Source organism: Saccopteryx leptura, chromosome 1 (genome assembly GCF_036850995.1).
Source record: "Saccopteryx leptura isolate mSacLep1 chromosome 1, mSacLep1_pri_phased_curated, whole genome shotgun sequence".
NCBI classification, from domain to species: domain Eukaryota; kingdom Metazoa; phylum Chordata; class Mammalia; order Chiroptera; family Emballonuridae; genus Saccopteryx; species Saccopteryx leptura.
Genome location: NC_089503.1, coordinates 192,795,342 through 192,813,918, shown reverse-complemented (window position 1 = coordinate 192,813,918; position 18,577 = coordinate 192,795,342). Strand labels below are relative to the sequence as shown.

Below are 18,577 nucleotides of genomic sequence, written 5' to 3'. Positions count from 1 at the left end.
GGGTGGAGAAGCAGATGGGCACTTCTCCTGTGTGCCCTGGCCAGGAATTGAACCCAGAACATCCACACGCCAGGCTGACGCTCTACCACTGAGCCAACTGGCCAGGGCTGGTTACAACCTTTTAAAAAAAATTTTATTGATTGATTTTTAGGGAGAAACAAAGGGAGAGAGAGGGAGAAAAAAAAGTTGATTTGTTGTTCCACTTATTTATGCATTCATTGGTTGATTCTTGTATGTGCCCTGGTGATCGAACCTACAATGTTGGCATATTGGGATGACACTCTAACCAGCTAAGCTACCCAGCCAGAGATCTTGATTTTGCAGGTCTAATTAAGGTCCCAATCAGTTGATCTTAAAAGGAAAATTAGCTTGAGTGGGCTTGGCCTAATCAGGTGAACCTTTAAAAGGAGCCGGGCTCTTCCTAGCAGAGAGATTTAAGGGAGGCAGTCAACCCAAGAGACAGTCTCCCCTGCTGGCTTTGCAGTTGAGGGTAAAGATTGCCGGTGGTCTCTATGAACGAACTGAGAGCAGTCCGCAGCTCACAGCCAGGGACCTCGGTCCCACAGCCACAAGGGAACACCTGAATGAGCCTGTAATAGGATCCTGAGCCAACACAGCCCACCGACCCCGACTTCAACCTTGGATACCCTGAGCCAATCACTCGTCCACGCCATGCCCACACCTCTGACCTACAGAAGTGTGAGTAGTGTGTAGGTATCATTTAAGCCTCTGAGTTTTTGGTGATTTTCTTATGCGGCAGAAACACAAAAATAAAACAAAAGCACACTGCTTCTAAACTTGAGTGGGGATCTCTATGTAGAAATGGCAGACATAAGCAGAGGGCCACAGTTGTATTGGGAGAGGACAGCTCTGCTGACACCCTGATCTTGGATTTGTGGCTTCCAGAACCATGATAAAACTAATTTCTGTTGTTTTGGCCACCCGGTCTGCAGCACTTTGTTATAGTCACCCCAGCAGACTGAAACACCAGCCCACCACACTTCTCTTTACGCCTTGTGAGACGTGGCATCTGGAAGAATTGGTCATGACTTGACCTGGGAAGAAGTCAGTTACCACCCTGTTGTTAACACAGGGCAAGGTCCCGTTCCCTTCTTGGCATGGTGGTATCCTGGGACCTACCTGCATCTCTTTCCAAGGCTCTTGTTTTTATTCATTTTCTAAAAGTATTCTTTCTAGTTACTTTTTATTTATTTGTTTGTTTTGTGTCCTGTACTAGATGTAGTGAAGCTTTTGAACTTGGTTGCAGCTCTGTACCTTTTACTCCTGTTGAATTTTGCCTGCTGTGGCTGCATGTGCCAGTGACGGCCCCCACCCTGGGATGGCTTCAGGGCTGGGCCTGGGAGGCTCCATGAGCACACCTCCCATCCCTGGAGGGAATTCTGGGTTTGGATAGAGGATGTCCTTTGAAGTGACATGTGGGACAAAACTGTCCCTCTGTTGAGTTTGGGGACACAGAGTGCCCAGCGTGGCTATTATGAGAGTCCAGGTAGGATGTCTGGGAAAGGAAGGTGTGGGTTAGGGCTGGCTTCAGGTGCAGAAACCTATGGCAGTGGCCACAGGCATGGGGGCTATGCTGAAGGAGAGAATATAGGTTCTGGGCAAATGTCCTCATCCAGCCAGAACCACATGGTACATGTGGCAGAGATGATGAGCTTCCCTGTCTCAGTGTTTTCATCTCTGCTGAGAAAATCCCTTTTGGCAGTTGAGGTGGGACAGGTGTAGGACCCCAGTATGCTGCGTGAGCCCTGCCGAGTGTCTACAGAAAGTGTCCTGCATTGTTGCCGTTGCCCAACAGGCTCCCCTGGGATGTCTCAGCCATGTCTCTGGGACAGGGTTGGACCTCAGAAGACAAGCGGCTTTTAGAATTAGACCTGCAGTCACCTGCCCTTCACCCTCCCAGGGAGCATGGGCACTGTATTTTGCGAGGGATCATCCGAAGTTATTTGCCCAAGGACAGGTATCATGGACGTACCCAGTCTTCCCGGGCCATCGTGGTTTTTCTCAGGAGAGCAGCATTGGACAGTTCTGCCCTCGGCGTTCTGGGCCTCAGAGGCCAGTCAGAGTTGGCCTTGTTGCCTATCAAAAGTCCGGTGTGGTCCCCGGGCACTGGAACAGGCACAGATGAGCACTATTAACTTTTGAACTGTTGCCAGCCAAGGCACTCAGAACATTCCTTGAGAAGAGCTAGTCTCCCTAATGGAGAATAGCAGTTAATACCCACATGATAATTCTCATGGCTCAGTCAGCCCTGGGGAGGGTCGTACTCCCCAAACCTGTTTCTGTTTCTTGCGTATACCCATTTGATGACATTCATGGGACACAATTTTAAAACTGCTTACTTGGCCCAGCATAACCTGTTTGCAGTCCTGTGACCTCAGGTGAGTTTGTAATCCCTATCTGGTCTCTGCAAGGTGAGGTGGCTCCCACCTCTTCCACCTTCATGGTGGCTACCATAAAGGGAAATGGTAATTGTGTGTGTACTTTGTGAATTACAAAGCTGTATTAGGACAGAAAGTGCATGGATAAGTTTACCCCCCAGGAGACATAGCTGTTGTGTGTGTGTGTTATAAACTTACGTCACTCCTGAGCTTCGAACTGGGGACACATTTACATCAACCTCAGCTGCAGGCTCATGGTTTGTAGTTGTGTGTTCTTTTCCTTCTCCACCTGACATTTCCAAACTGAAGAGGCTTGTGCCGAGCCACCTGCTGCCCAGGCTGCAGGGTGGTCTTGGGGGTGACTTGGGGCCTCTGCGGGCTGGGGACACGGTAGGGGTGGGAGGGGCTGAGGAACTTGTAGCCCAAGGACAGAAGCCTGTACTCCCCAAAGCATGGGGCCTGTCCTGACATGCTGTGAGCTCACTGACCCCTGTGTGTTTCTGTTAAAGATCTACGTCCACCTGAAGGAGGGCGGCGGCCCCGACGGGCTGGACGCGCTGAAGAATAAGCCACAGCTGCACGGCACGGTGGCCAGGAGCCTGTGCCAGAACGCGGCAGGCAAGAACTACATCATCTTCACAGGGCCCAGCATTACCAGCCTGACCCTGTTTGAAGAGTTTGAAAAGCAAGGTTTGTCAAGTGGCGAGCTGGCCGAAGCCCGGTTCCCGCCCTGGAAAGGGTTGGAGAGGTCTGGGTGCTGGGGTGTGGCGTCCAGCACAGACCATGGTGAGGAGGCCTTTCCAGGGGACAGGTCACCACAGCGATTGAATGCCTGGGCCCTGCTGGGCACTGGATCCTGTGCCAAAGGGACCAGTCACAGGCTCACCATCTGGGGGACATGTCAGCATAAAGCTCTGCCTAGGCTTCAGGGCACATTTCTTTGTGTCCTTTGTTGTCAGCCTGTGGCCCTTGAGGGACTTCTGTTAGTGTTTCAGTCCATTTGAGCTGCTATAACAAAATGCCACAGAGCAGGTGGCTTATAAACACAGAAATTTATTTCTCACAGTTCTGGAGGCTAGAAGTCCAAGATCATGGTGGCAGCGTGGTCAGGTAGGGGCCTCTTTCCGAGACCTAGAAGGCACCATCTCTGTCCTCATGTGGTGGAAGGGGGAGGGAGATCTCTGGGATCTCTTTATAAGGGCACCAGTCCTATCATGCCAGATGGCATGCTCATGACCCAAGCACCTTCCAAAGTCCTTATCTGCTAATATCCTAACACATCGTCAGGTGTTAGGTTTTCAGCCTGGGGATTGGGGGGCACACAAACAGTCTCTAGTACTGGGTCTGGCTCTTCCAGCATGCCAGAAAGCCTGAACTTGGCCCCATCGGTTGGCAGACATGTAAAGGCTGCAGAGAAGCATGTGGATCGATGCAGATGTAAGACACGGGAAGGTCTTCCCTGCGTGCTAGGGTGCTTGGACCCTTTGTGGCAAAGATGAGCAAGCCTTCTGTGACTTTGGCAGAGATATCGGCTGCAGTGGGAGGTCTGGGCCAAGTCAGGAAGCCCAGTGGGGGCATTGGCCTTCAGCTTGTCTGACATGTGGGGATTTCTGTTTAGTCTGCTTGGGAGAAACACAGAAAGCCCCTACTCAGCTGTGGGAGCCACCGATTGCAGACCTATTGCTTAGCAACAGGTCAAACATTTGGTCTTAACATGCAACTATCTAGTAACAGAGTCACCACCTCTTGGATCTCAGCTACTGCAGTGTGGAGCAGCCCCTGGGCTGTACTCCTGCTGTCCAGGGCACGTGTCGGGGTGGGTGGCCTGGTGCAGGGTGAGGATGTCACATAACTGTCACAGGCCATCTGTGACTCTGGGTGGGTGCACATACTCCCCAGCTCAGAAAACTCGGGGAAGTTTGGAAAAGAATCTTCTAGTGCAAAGAAAATCATTAGACATGGAATTTGAGTTTTTCTGAGAGTAGGCAAAGATTTCACTGCTTGTTTTTAAGAAGGACCTAAAGCTGTAGGCCCTTCACATGGGGCCTCATGGGCCTCGCCTGCGATGTCAGCGCCGAGGTTGATGGTTCCGATGGCAGTGGCCCGCGCCAAGGGCTGCTCCAACCCCCAGGGATGCTGACCTCCTGGGTCTGGGCCTGTTTCCACCAGGAGAGTCCAATTCAAAGCCAGGCCTGAAGGAGGGAGTCCTAGCTGAGCGTCCAGCTGTCCCTGCTAGGGTGCACATAGATCACTTCGTAAGATAATAGCCAGAGAAAATGTTCATCAAATAATTGCTGTTTCATAAAGGGTCAGATTCAGGAGGACTCGGCTGCTGCTGGGTTTTCTTCCCTCGCAGAAGAGGCAGTTATCTACACACCCTTATCCTGGTTTAGCTCGTCTTCCTGTCTTGTTTAAAAGAGTTCTTCTGTTTAAATCTTAAGAGTAGAGCAGTTTGGGCAGTTTGTCCTCAGAGGATCAAGCTGCAGTGCGCCCTCCCCCTGCAGGACCCCAGCCTCCATGGGATCTCCCTTCTCCCACTGCGCTGGTCAGGGAGGAAAGGAATCCCCCCACCATGTCCTCGGGCCTGGGGTGGGGATGCGATGATTTGGTGCTGATATGGACGTTCCTGGTGATACTATGTGGGCCTCCAGTAGGCTGAGAAGAGAATGAAAGATGAAACTGTCCCCAGGTCTTTGTCAGAAGTGTCACCTCCCAGGCATCCAGACTGAGGACATGGGCTTCAGGGAGGACGGGTCTTCCCCATGGCCACCTGGCTCACTGGCCCCTGAGCAGGGGGACCCAAAAAGGCCTGGAGCCCAGGGCAGAACTTAGAGGCCTCCTGTTCCCACTGGTCTCTGCTCACAGCCCCGCCCTCATAGAACCTTCTGGGGCTTCAGGGCTGTGCAGGTGCTTCTCCCTCAGGAAGCCCCCCTCACTGCGCTTCATGCTCAAAGGTGGGCGCTGCCTTAGCACACACAGTCTGATGGCTCTTTCCTCTGCGGGCTTAACATCACTCCCAAGGGGTTGGGCCACCTCTGGGTGCTGTGCAGACAGGACAGGGGCTGGCCCTCAGTCAGTCAAGTCTTAGTGACAGTGTCAGTTACGGTGACCTAATCAGCTGTGAGCCTGGGGGCCTCTTGGAGCTATGGTTCCTCTTTTGTGTGGGGGGTTAATAATGGGAGTACAGAAGTTTCTGGAAACGGAAGGGATACCTGTTTTTTTAGCACTCTAACCATGAGAGCACTGTTGCTTCCCTGCTTATGTTATGTCTTACATGTAATCTTAAATATACTCATGGATGTTCTGTAGAGATATCACTTCTGGGAGAAAAGTCCCCAAACTTCAGCAGTGTCTTCTAGAGAGACGTCTAGAGGACCCATCTCCCACACTCCAGCTTCAGATGGGCAGTCAGGTCCAGTCCCTGAGCATGCCTGGGGCTGGGGGAGCCACTGGGGACTCTAATGATGTTTCTGTGGTCTTGTGCTTCTGCCCTCCCCCACCAGGGATTTACTGCTGTGGCCTGCTCAGCTCCAGGAAGAGTGACTGCACTGGCCTGCCCCTGTCCATGCTGACCAACCCGGCCACACCACCTGCCCGGGGCCAGCACCGCATCAAGATGAAGGGGAACATGTCCCTGATCTGCTGGTACAACAAGGACCACTTCCGCTTCCTGACCAATGCCTACTCGCCTATGCAGCAAGGTGAGGGCATGGCTGTGTGCGTGGGCAAGTGTCAGAGGGAGGGAGCCCGTAGCGGGTGAGTCTGAGGTCCCATTGCCCACAGCTCTGGCTTCCTGCACCATTATGCTCTGCTGCTGAGCCTCGGGGTGCAGCTCCTGCTGCTTGTTGCTGTCAAAGAAACAGCGATGGTGGGATTTGCAGGGGACAGAGGCAACCTCCTGTAGGTCCCCTTTACCATCCAGGATCCTGTAAAAATCTGTTCTTTTATCTTTTCCGTTTATACCTTAGAAGTTAACGACTTGCTCTGGGTTTTGTTGGGTGCTCAGTTGATTTTGTCATTACTCTTCCTTGGGATTTAAAATCCATTGATAACAAGGGGCTTATTTAGCAGGGAGTCTATATTTAAAATACTGTAGCTAAGCCTGACCAGGCAGTGGCACAGTGGATAGAGCATCGGACTGGGATGCAGAAGACCCAGGTTCGAGACCCTGAGGTCGCCAGCTTGAGCATGGGCTCATCTGGTTTGAGCAAATATTCACCAGCTTGGACCCAAGGTCGCTGGCTCAAGCAAGGGGTTACTCGTTCTGCTGAAGGCCCATGGTCAAGGCACATATGAGAAGGCAATCAATGAACAACTAAGGTGTCGCAATGCACAACGAAAAATGAGATGCTTCTCATCTCTGTTCCTATCTGTCTGCCCCTGTCTATCCCTCACTCTGACTCTCTCTGTCTCTGTAAAAAAAAATTTTTTTTAAATAAAAATAAAAAAATAAAATAAAATACTGTAGCTAAGACATTATTAAATTGCTGAAAAGGAAATTGAAATGACAAAGGGGCACTTTACAGATATACTTACAGTTGTGTGGTGTATATGAAAAGTCCCTGTGTGCCTTTACATTATAGGGCATCTTTCCTTGTCACTTCTGCAGGAACAGTATCTGGAGCTCAGTTGTGTGTGCATGTGTGTGTGTGCATATGTATGTGCATGTGTGTGGTGTATATGTGTATGTTGTGTATATAGGTGGGATGTGTGTGTGTTTTAAATGTCTGTTGTTTGTTTAGTCCCATCCCTCCCCCCCACACAGAAGTAACATTACATTTTGATGAAGATTACAATTCAGGGACTCAAGTACATGGGCATTTTTATCTTCCGTAGGTTTAGAGGGTATGGAAACCACCCCTCTCAAGCGCTATGTCAGGTGCACTTAGAGGAAATGCTTGGAGTTGACTTTGCAAGTGGAAGGTTAGAGGTGAACTGGACTTCTGTGCTCTAGTGGGTGGGGCCTTGGGGCAGGGCAAGGGCATGTTAGCGACATGTTTGGGAGTAGCATGCAGGAACTGCTTCCCACCAAGTTATTGTGATAGCCTCTAAAAATATGTCCCAAAGCAGAACATTGCACCTGACTGAGCTGGATGAAATGGGTAACACAGAGAGGACCACGTCTGGGGGGTAGGGGGAAGGGTGCAGTGGGACTTCAGAGGATAGATCTAAAAACCCTGATCTCAAGGGTTGGGATCCTTAAATCAAGGGAATGAGGAAGGAAGCTATTGATCAGGGAAGAGCTGATTTTTTTTTTTTTTGGTAGTTTTCTGAAGTGAGAAGTGGGGAGGCAGAGAGATAGATTCCTGCATGCGCCCAACCAGGATCCACCCGGCATGCCCACCAAGGGGCGATGCTCTGCCCATCTGGGGTGTTGTTCTGTTGCAACCAGAGCCATTCTAGCACCTGAGGCAGAGGCCATGGAGCCATCCTCAGCGCCCGGGCCAACTTTGCTCCAATGGAGCCTTGGCTACGGGAGGGGAAGAGAGAGACAGAGAGGAAGGAGAGGGGGAGGGGTGGAGAAGCAGATGGGCGCTTCTCCTGTGTGCCCTGGCCGGGAATCAAACCCGGGACTTCTGCACGCCAGGCCGATGCTCTACCACTGAGCCATCCAGCCAGGGCCTTTGACCTCATTCTTTAGAAGTGCCTGCTCTGTCCCAAGGTGGATGTGTCTGTCTGGGGCGTGTGTGTGTAGACAGGTCGTCCACCTTCTGCTCTGTCCTGTGGTTTTGTGCTCACATAGTGATCCACGCCGAACTCACTTTGGTGCCTGGTACCCATGGGCTTTCTTTTATGTATTTTTTGTTAAAAGGCAAGGGTTGGTTGACCAAGAAGCCCTGTCCCTGTGCTGGAACCATTTATTGCATAAATCTTCCTTTCCCTACTTAACTTTAAACATCATCTAGACAGTAACAGCTTATGTATTCTAAAGACTGCTTCTCAGCATTCTGCTGTGACCATATGTACTCTTTTCAAACTTGAGCACAATTGCCAATTTTAGAAAATCTTAACTACAAGTTACAAGTATTTTAGGAATTGGTTTGTTGTTCTTTACTCCAGAGTGTAAGGAGACCTGAACCTTCTTTCAAAATGTATTAGCATGTGCACAAGCTTTTTAAATGTGACATACTGTCACATGTCAAGGGATGTGCCCATCAAGAACTAAATCCTGTTGCTTTTCTTCTGAAATCCATTTTGATTTTCCTACCTGAGTCACTGCCCACGTATGACTCAGATTCCATGAGATACACGTGAATCACGAATGTCTCCATAGGACCCTAAGTCAGGTTCTGACTCATTCCGACTCACAGAATGGCAGGAGGGATGCCAGCCAAGTCACGGAAAGCCCATGGGAGGTGGGAGGCAGAACTGCTGGAATTTTGAAGACACAGGGTTTCTTAGATTTACGCAGTGGCACAGAGGTGGTCATGTGGGGTATGGCTGTGCCCACGGGTCCACATAAAGCTGTAAATGAACAGGCTTCACCCAGAGGCCTGTGGGCTATGTGCATGCCTCTCCTGGTTAGGATGTCAACAAAGACAAGAAATACCAGATAACTTCTCACCTACATTTCCAATGTCTATTTTTGGGCCTTGGAAAAGGTGACTATAGGATAGAAACCTTACCCTTTCTAGATGGAATAGTATCTTGAAGTGCAGAGGGTTGTCCTGGAGGAGGGCAGTGTGGTTTCTAAACTGGGAGACTGCTTAAGAAGAGGGATTCAGACCTAGGCTCTGCAGCCGCTCTCTGGAGATCTCAAGCTGAAATGTTCGGTTTTCAGTTAGGAATGAAAAGGATGGGAAGGAGGGCAGAAATGAAAGTCGGTCCCCTGTGGCCAGGTGTGTGGGGACAGTGGTGGTCCAGAGCTAGTGCCCTGGCCATGCTGAAACTCGGAGGCCAAAGCTGCAGACCATGGGAGCTCCAAGCACTCGGCCACACACTGAAGTTTGTCCTTGGAGAGAAAGCCTGACCCTCCGGGGACTGGTGACTCAGAGAGGCTGTTCTCCATTTCTGGGAAAAGAACAGAAAGGGACCTGTTTCTTTAACACGTGGGTATGAGCAGAGATGGTCTGAGCTGTGCATACCCTTGTAGACTCCCTGGGGCTCTACAGGGGCCTCTTTAGCCCCAGAAGGTGCTGTAATTGAAAGTTGGACAAATGAAAACAGAGCTGGAGATGGGACACTTCTCAAGGCCTGGGTCTCCCGGAGGGACGATTCCCACCAGGTCTTGGTGTGAGGCAATGGCTGGGATAAGGGACTGAGAGCAGGTGTGGTCAGGAGTAGTGTTAGAAAGAGACAGCCCTCCTGGATGGCTCTGGGACATGTCTACCCAGGAGCTGGTGAGCCCAGCTTTGCAAAATGCCCTTGAGGTCGGGTCCTCTAATGATAGAACATCTTTGAGTGGAGAAGGCATTCGTAAGCAAGTGGAGTCCAGAAACTTCCAGCCAAGAAGAGGTCCCTGGTCTGCACATATCTATCTGATCCTCAGAACTTTAGGAAGTGCATCGCCTGGGCCCAGTCCCCAGCCTGTGAGACCACACCTCTGTGGACATCTCAGTTCCTCACCAGCTCCCCAGTAGTTAGTTCTCTAGTGTGAAAAACCAGACTTGTTTGGGGGCAGAGGCAAGAAAGAAAAAATAAGGTCCAGTCCCAGGACTCAGTCTATGCAGGTAGATGTGTACAACTGTTATGTCCCACATGTCTCTCAGTGAGGGGGGGACACTCCAGATAAAGTCCCTTGTGCTGCAGGGACATGCCATTTCTACTTCAACTATAGTTCTGTAGTACTAAAACTTCACAATCCTTTGAACTAATCCTCTAAACACACACACACACACACACACACACCACCCTACCCACCCCCCCCACCCCCCGACAAAAGGACTGTTCTCAGTCCCGTCATGCCTGGGGAAGGCTGGGCGGAGGAGCCAGTCTGGAAAGCTCGACCGCACCTGCTCACTAGGCTGGTTGGAAGGCGTTCTGTGTGGTGTGGGCTGCGGGGCGAGGGGAAGCTAACCAGTGCCTTCTCTTCTCACGCCCTGCCAGTGTGGCTTAGGAATTTTGCCAGGACTTGGGCATCAGTGGTGCCCCTGGGAGTCTGTCCCCTTTGTGGTAGTGGAGGGAAAGGTGTGTGTGGTGTGTGTGTGCGCGCGTGTGCGTCCAAGCGCGGAGTTTCAGTACCATGGGGCCCCCAGAAGTCCTGGAAGGCATGGCAGGGCCAATTCTGGGGGCAAGGACACCTTCTTATTCTCCTGAGCCTCAAATTTCAACTTCTGCTTTGACAGAGGCAGGTGAAGCAGGTGGAAGTGACTTCCTGTGCTCCCTGACCTCAGCCTCTGCCACCTCCTCCTCCTTCCCCTCCTCCCCCTCCTCCCCTCCCCACTCTCCTCAGGGTGGAGACATGCACATTTGTCAGTCACAGGTAAGGCGCACTTGGAGGAAGTGGTCAGAGGAGATTGAACCCCTCTCTTCCCTGCAGGGGTGATCATCAAGAGGAAGAAGGGGGAGATCCCCTGCCCCCTTGCAGTGGAGGCATTTGCTGCTCACCTCAGCTATATCTGCAGATACGACGACAAGTACAGCAAGTAGGTGACTTGGCCAGCTCCGTCTGGGGGTGGGGAAGGGGGAGGGGCGTCCTGCAGTGTCACTGTCTCAGAATACAAAAGCTGCTGGGTGGTCAGTAGTTGCCCCAATTTCAGAACTGAAAAATGAAGACCCAGTAATATAAATCCTGAGCCCTCATCTTGGCCTCCCAGGCTCAGCCTGGCAGCTCCCTCCACTCTGGGTACCTGTCCCCTTCTCCATGTTCTCCCCACCGCCCTCCTCCACCTCCCACCCCGCCTCCCTCCCCCGCCTCCCTCCCCCACTTCCCTCCCCCACCTCCCTTCCCCACCCAAAGGTGCCTTTCCTTCCTTTCACCTCTCAAATTTGCTGTCTCTCAGCAGTTGGCCTAGACCCCTGGTCAGCAAACTGAGGCTCGCGAGCCACATGCGGCTCTTTGGCCCCTTGACTGTGGCTCTTCCACAAAACACCACGTGCGGGAGCTACCTCGATAAGGAATGTACCTACCTATAGTTTAAGTTTAAAAATGTGGCTCTCAAAAGAAATTTCAATTGTTGTACTGTTAATATTTGGCTCTGTTGACTAATTAATTTGCCGACCACTGGCCTAGACCCTATACCATCTATGTTCCTCCCGGTAGGCTGGACCACCATCCTTCTGGTTCATGTCCTTGGCATTGTCACAGTGAGCTGTATGTCTGCCAGAACGCGCTACTTAATTATCCCAAAGAGGGTAACCTGCACTAGGTGTGGTCTCGTCCTGAGTGTCTATGTGGGATAGATGGTTCGTGTCCACAGTGCCATCTCCTGGCCGGGCACCCTTATGTTCCTAACAGAAACTAAGAAGTGATTGCTATTGGACCTCGGTTTGCCACTAAGTTGCTAGTATTGGGCCTCACACCCAGAACAGGATCGGACCAACCCAAGAGGCGCCTGGGCATTTACTCAGCCCTCTTTGAGGGCAGTCGACATCTTTTGGACTACTCATGGTGGAGAGGCAAGGTCAGGGACTGGTGCCCCCCGGAAAACTCAACGTAGGTGGAAGGGGGCCCCCGCCTTAGGGTGTCACTGAGCTAGTCTTCGCTGTACACAGTCCACACTCAGCACCTGGCCAAGCCATGCGGTCATGACCAAGAAGCCTGCATTGTGGAGTCAGCGGCTGCTGGGTGCCACTCTGGGTGGGCATTTGGGCTGTGTGCAGGGTGCGCCCCGCAAACACTTCGCAAACACTTCGCCCTCTGGGAGCAGAGACAGATGTGTGGATGGAGGACAACGCAGGGAGAGTCTGAAGTCGGATGGGTGCAGGAGGAGCCCTGTCCTCATCCTTAGGGGTAGAGGAGGCCTCCCTGAGATGCCATCTGTCCTCTATCTGAAGGGAAGGCGGGATGGTGAGGAGAGCGTGCTCTGCAGAAGCCTGCAGCTGGGGACAAGTGTGACCTTGGGAAGTAGTGCAGTGTGCACAGAACACAGCCCTCCGGAACGGTCCTGAGCCAGCCCAGCACCCCCCCTTCCCAGGCCCTGTTCTCTGAGCCACGGAAGGCCAGGCTCCTGGCGTCAGTATCTCATCCCCCCACCTCGTGATGGGGCCTGTTCTCATCTGTCTTAGGGAAAGTTCCTTGTGACAAAGCTTCAGCAAGAGCTGACCAGTACTACGCTCCAGCCTGCCTCCTCCCCCCCCCCCCCCAGGCCCCTGCTGGCCGAGACGGGCCTCTGGGAACTCTCGCTCCAGAATTAAGAGTCCCTGAGCCACCTGTCTGGGGAAGCCTTTCTCATCCCCTCTGTTCTCACAGGTATTTCATTTCTCACAAACCAAACAAGACCTGGCAACAGGTGTTCTGGTTTGCCGTCAGCATCGCTGTCAACAACGCCTACATCCTGTACAAGATGTCGGACGCCTACCACGTGAAGAGGTACAACCGGGCACAGTTTGGCGAGAGACTTGTGAGGGAGCTGCTGGGCCTGGAGGGTACCTCTCCAACCCACTGATGCTGGGGGCCTGGGCTTCGAGAAGGACCAGGTGGAGGGGGGGGAGAGGAGGGAGTGAGCCTGTCATTCCGACCTGCCTGCCTAGAGCTCTGGAGACACGAGCTCTGGGAGGTGTGCTCATGGCCTCTGCAGGCACCCGACGGATCTGGTCAGGAGACAGCTGCTGCCCGGTTTCCATTCAAAGAAGAGCACATCCTCCCTCTGGGCAGCGGCCACTCACCTCATGGGGATACCGTGTGAGGACAAGGAGCCACACTCAGACTCCACATGTCACGTGCCACCAGGGCTACTGTTCCGCTCAGCAGGACGTTCTGTCCTCATGACCCCGTGGACCCTGCAGGAGAGTTCAGCTCTTAGCACCAGGGACCTGGGGAGGCTGTGGCCACCAAAGGTACCAGGGATGGGATGAGCCATAGCATGTTGTGCTAAAAATACCTGCTTTGTAAAGATGTGAAGACCCTGGTGACACAGCTTGCTCTTAGGCCATGTCCACAGGTGACCGGCAGCAAGCGGAGAGTGGCCCTGTGCTGCTAAGGTCGTTCAGGTGTATAGAGGAGACCAGAGAGTTTTCCCGAATTCGCCTCTCGAGAGCAGCTTAGAGCAGACCCCGTGGAAGAAGAGAGGATCAGGTGTGGTGACGAGTGGGGAAGGGGTTCCAGTCTGATGAATGAACGAGGCCTTCCTGCTCCTGTCGTCTGTGTGGCTGGTGATGGGGGAGAAAGGGGAACTGCCAACGATCACAGTGAAGTGTGATGCTATTTTTATTTTTAAATATATCTTCAGGTTATTTTCTTACTATTGCTTCAGATCTTCTGTAAAAGGAAAACGTCTCCTCTTCCTCACCCCTTCAGCCCCTTGCCTCACACCAGTTGCGGCTCCTTGCATGATCATGGTTCTGTGTCCTGAGCCCTGTGCCCACTCCAGGGCCAGAATGGGCAGCTCTCTTCCAGAACGAACGTGGTTGCACCCACCCAGGATCACAGGGGGCCTGTGGGCCTTGAGCTTTGTCATAGACCTTATCACCGGCAGAATTACTTGTTTTGAAAAATATGTAGCATTGCTCAGACAAACCACCAATGTCCCTACAGGTGACCTCTCGCTGACCTCTTCCCCTCATGTGTAGCAAGAAGCCTGGTGGTGTTTGCCTATCACAGGCACACCTTTGGGATGGTGCGGCTAGTACTGTCCACCCTGCGGGGGTGGGTGGCCAGCATGGTTGTCTGATTTCTCATGAGCTGGGGTTTGCTCACCGCAGGACAGGAAGGAGTACGCAACAGCCAGGGTCCTGCTTATTCCCCACAACATCTGGGGCTCTTTCGGAACCGAAGCTCACGTGTCTCTGTGGGAGCCCTCAACTGGAGTAGCCGACGGGTCTGGCTGTTCCCACAGACGAGAAACAAGTAATTTCTGGAGTTCCATGATCCCCCATCAACTCTCATTTTTACAAATGCAAAATCTATTCTACTCAGGCTTTGGGACTTTTTTCCATGTCCACACTCAGTGACTTAACAGTGTTGCTGGCAGCATGCCCCCAAACTCTGTCATTCCTGTGTCCTCTGTTCATGACGGCGACCTTGTCCTCGGTTTCATTCAATGCCACGGATTGTAGGCCAAATTTTAAATTGTGTTTCAAAACACCTTTGCCATGTCCTTTAATTGAATTGAAAGCACTTTTACCATGTGGAGAAATATATTTTTAATTTGTGATGCTTTTCTACAAGGTCCACTATTTCTGAGTTTAATGTGTTTCCAACACTTAGGGAGACTCTGATGAAAGCTGACAATTTTTTTTTTCTGTCCAAATGAGTAAAAGAAAAAAAAATAAAAGTCTATTTAGATGTTGATTCTGTGTCAGTATGTGAATCTGTTACAAGGTCGTTGGGTGTAACCGTGAGACTCATCCTCAGCTCAGGTGAGGGGCTTCTGGGGGGTCATCTATGAAGGAGGAAGTAAGGTGACACGCCATCATTGGTGAGTGACATCAGCAGTCACCAGCCCCACCCCTTCTCCTCCTCTAGTCTGTGTTGAATGGCAAAGCTGTTTCCCCGCAGACCCTGGAAGCGGGGTGGGCACGGCTCACCAATGCACTGACGGGAGGGGGAGCAGCATGTCTGGGGGCCGTCAGCCCACACGCTCACTGCGCTGTCCGGTGGGGAGTGGTTTGAAAGGCATAACAATACAGGTGAACAGCTGAGGACTGTTCTTGCATGGCTCAGACTGCTGCCTGGGCACCAGCTCTTCTCCCAGGGACCCCTGTGAGGCAGGCATGGGCTGTCATTGTCCCCAGTTTACAGGGGAGAGGTTGGACAGCTGACTCCCATCTGGGCTGTCCAGACACTGGAGGCCCCATTCCAACCACTGTGCACACTGGCTTGCTCCACGGGTTCTTTGGGGGGGGGGGGGCTGGCAGTTTTATCCCTGATTGGTGTAATGTCTAGTAGATAGGGAGTTTCCTCCCTTCTGTAGCCTCTATGGCAGGAACTCAAACCTCTCTTCTGGTTCCAAATTGTGCTCCCTGCCAGCGCCGTGATCACTCACGGGCATTCTTGTCCTAGACCCAGGTGGCTTTAACGTCTGGTAAAGCCCAAGTTGACCTGGTGGTGACCACAGGGTGGGGGAGTGAGGGCCAGCCACAGAAGGTCCTCGGTGTGCAGCCAGCTGCTGTCCTGTGGGTGAGGGACCAGGGTGACCGTTCTCCATAACGTCTAAAACGCCACAGACTCTCCTCAAGTCTTTGCCCATTCATCAGCTCATTTCTGGTTCTGTCCCCTGCAGCGAGGTAGAAAGCAGAGCCCTATCTGTCAAGGTACCAATGGAAAGCCTCCCTCCCCCCGAAAGTGCCCTCCTCCAGTAGCTGCAGCCTGCTTTGGGAAAAACTCTGTCTATAGAGCCCTACCACTGTGGCCCCTGTCTGTGTAGCCTGGCTGTGTCCCCAGATGCCCTCTCTTTATTGGGACACTGAGACTGTCCACTCTTGACGTCATCATTTAACCTTTCCATCTGGCTTCTCTGCGTGTCACATCTTTGGAAGCATTCCTAAGCCTTCCTTCTAAGTATGTCATTCTCTCCGAATGAGAAATAAAAGAGGGTGTCAGGCACCATGGTGGCTCCAAGAGCTGTTGCTGTGAGCTCTCAGCAGAAGGTGAGGATGTGTCAGCTGCTCGCAGCATCCACCCTTTGTCCATCACATAGGCCCCTCCCAGTGTAGGTCCACACCCTGTGTCCCCACTGTCCAGGGACGTCCCTGGCTCTGCCCTCAGTTGGTGGCACCCTGGCAGCTTCCTTTTGGGACACAGGCTGCTGGCGTTGGTGGCGGCTCTGTGTGAGTCTTTGCGCATCTTCCCAATGTCCATGGGGGTGTGTCCACACTTCAGTGCACAGCACGTGGTCTTCATCAGAAAGAGGCTCCTGCAAGGTGTTTGCTGTGCTCTGTCATCTTCACTACTTACTGGAAATCGTGACCTTTGTGTCCACATTTGAAGACCAAGGTTGGGGAGGGGGAGAGGGACCCTATCTCTGTAAACAGGCCCATGGGAAAGTAGAGTATGACTGGCCCCTGATGTTCAGGTGTGAGGGCCTGCCCTTCCTTGGAGTGAGAGGGTATCTGAGGCTTAGGGAGGCAGAGAGGAATGAAAGGCGACCGCTGAATGCCCCAGAGAAATCGCTTCTTCTCTCCCTGCCAAGGGGCACCAGCTGGGCAGTGCGCCTCGCTGCTCAGTATGTCTGTTCAGTCTTCCATTCCTTCTCTTACTCATTCCTTTGACAAATCCTACCAGAGCCTGACCATACTGAAAGCATAGTTCATGTGAACGGAGGACTCATGCCCCAGGCTCACTACCTGGTGATTTCATTTCCTCCCCAGGACTTCCCAGTGAGCTAAGACACACACCCCCAGTGGGGAATGGGGAAAGTGATGCTTTGAGAGAGCATGTGGGGGATGCCAGAGAGGGTGCAGTTGGAGTGAAACTCAGTCCCTTCACTGGTCATTTCAGCTGTGGTCACTCTGAACTACCACCAGGTATGCGCTGGGCACAGGCTGACAAATGAAACAGTCAGTGCCCTGAGGGTGCTGTGGGGCAGTCCATGCAAGCAGCTCAGGTCTGACAGTCCATCTATGGAAAAGAGAGGTTTCAGCAAGGTGGGGACCCACCACATGGTAGAGGGGGCAGTTGACCTTGCTGCTGATCCAACACACACACTCCCTGAGATTCGAGGTGCTTTTCCTTGTCAGGCACCAGACGCGCCCGGGTAAGAGTGACCCACAGATACAGGGTTTAAGCCTCCTCACCCTGCCAATACCTGCCAGTCCACTCTGAGGTCAGTTGCATAGGTGTCTTTGGAAAGCTTGGCACTGTGTGTGAGCAACTGGGCAAAAGTAGTCCTCACTCTCCCAGAGGTCTCAGCCCAGACCAAGGAAAGAATCTGGACTTAGGATACAATAGGCAGTCATGAAATCTGTATTCTGCCATGCCCCTGGTGAATACAGGAAATACGGTGCTGACCTTTCTCCAGCTGGAACAGTGGACGTGAGGGACTGCTTGCCCCAGTTAACTACTAGTGACCCAGCTTCCTCTGCGAAGAAAGGGTCACAACTTTGGTCAAAGTAGTGCTAGAAGAAAGTCTTTAATTGGACAGACTTTTAATCAGCTCTTTCATTTCTCTTAGCTGTCCTTTTAACAATTTATCTAGCTTCAAATAAATAAAATAAGCATAAACATAAAGGTGCATCTAGCTTCACACTGGGGCCTCCTCTAAGTAAGCAGAACCCAGGAATGACCGATGAGGGAGGGAAGGGATGGGGTTTCTATTATTTCAATAGATTAGGAAGATGGACCCAGAACAACTGTAGAGAGAGAGAGAGAGAGTGTGTGTGTGTGTGTGTATGTATGTGTGTGTGTGTGTGTGTGTAAATTTAAGATCTGGATGTGTGAGGTAGTGGGATTCTGATTGCGGCATGTTGGGGTCACTTTTATCCATGATATTGATAGTGGCCTAATCAACACTTACGAATGGAAGGGCAGTGTTCCCACATGAGACTAATGCTCTGCTAGATCTTGTAGCATTTAGGCCACGTGTCCATCCCTGGCCCTCACCCTGTATGTGACATTGTTGGGGGATCCAGCAGCAAAGACAGCGAAAGACAGTTTCAGTCCACATAGAAACCAACTTGAAGGAGGGCAGTTGGAAACCCTGGGGGGCAATTCGCCTGGCAAAGTTCTGACTCAGGAAAGGATGTGGTGTTTGTCTGCTCTTCCAAGTCCCCTTCTAGACGTGGGACGGCACTGGGAGGCAGCCCTCAGCTCACTGGGGAAGCATTTCTCAACATTCAGAGCTGCGCAGCCTCAGACCAGGATGCCTACAAAAGCAAGGAACATTCTTCTGCTACTGAAAGTCTCCACCAGGAATAGCCCTGGCATAGGAAGGATCCCAGAGGGTGTTCATGGTCAGCAGGAGGTGGGCCCTAACTCCTTCTGTGGGCTTGGGCAGGACACCCCTGATGGCAGCTCTGATCTTAACTGAGGAGAGGCAGGAAATAGCCACAAAGTGAAGCCTTGACCTCTGGGCTCCCGGGCAGATAAAGGAACCAAACGGTGAAGACAACCGCGTCTCCAGAAGGTGCCCTCACCCTCC

General features: G+C 52.1%; 1 protein-coding gene across 2 annotated transcripts in view; it reads left to right on the top strand.

Moving 5' to 3' along the window:
- Positions 1–14,747, top strand: part of PGBD5 (piggyBac transposable element derived 5) — a 98,328-nt gene extending 83,581 nt beyond the window's left edge. Inside the window, exons 4-8 of one of the 2 annotated variants that reach the window (XM_066383622.1) lie at positions 2,909–3,089; positions 5,903–6,100; positions 10,879–10,984; positions 12,751–12,870; positions 13,079–14,747. In XM_066383622.1, the coding sequence (XP_066239719.1) occupies positions 2,909–3,089; positions 5,903–6,100; positions 10,879–10,984; positions 12,751–12,870; positions 13,079–13,355 (882 nt within the window). In that variant the 3' untranslated portion in view covers positions 13,356–14,747. Of the gene's footprint in view, positions 1–2,908; positions 3,090–5,902; positions 6,101–10,878; positions 10,985–12,750 lie in introns of both variants that reach the window. The other variant, XM_066383628.1, reaches the window with a different exon arrangement.
- Positions 14,748–18,577: the final 3,830 nt, after the last annotated feature.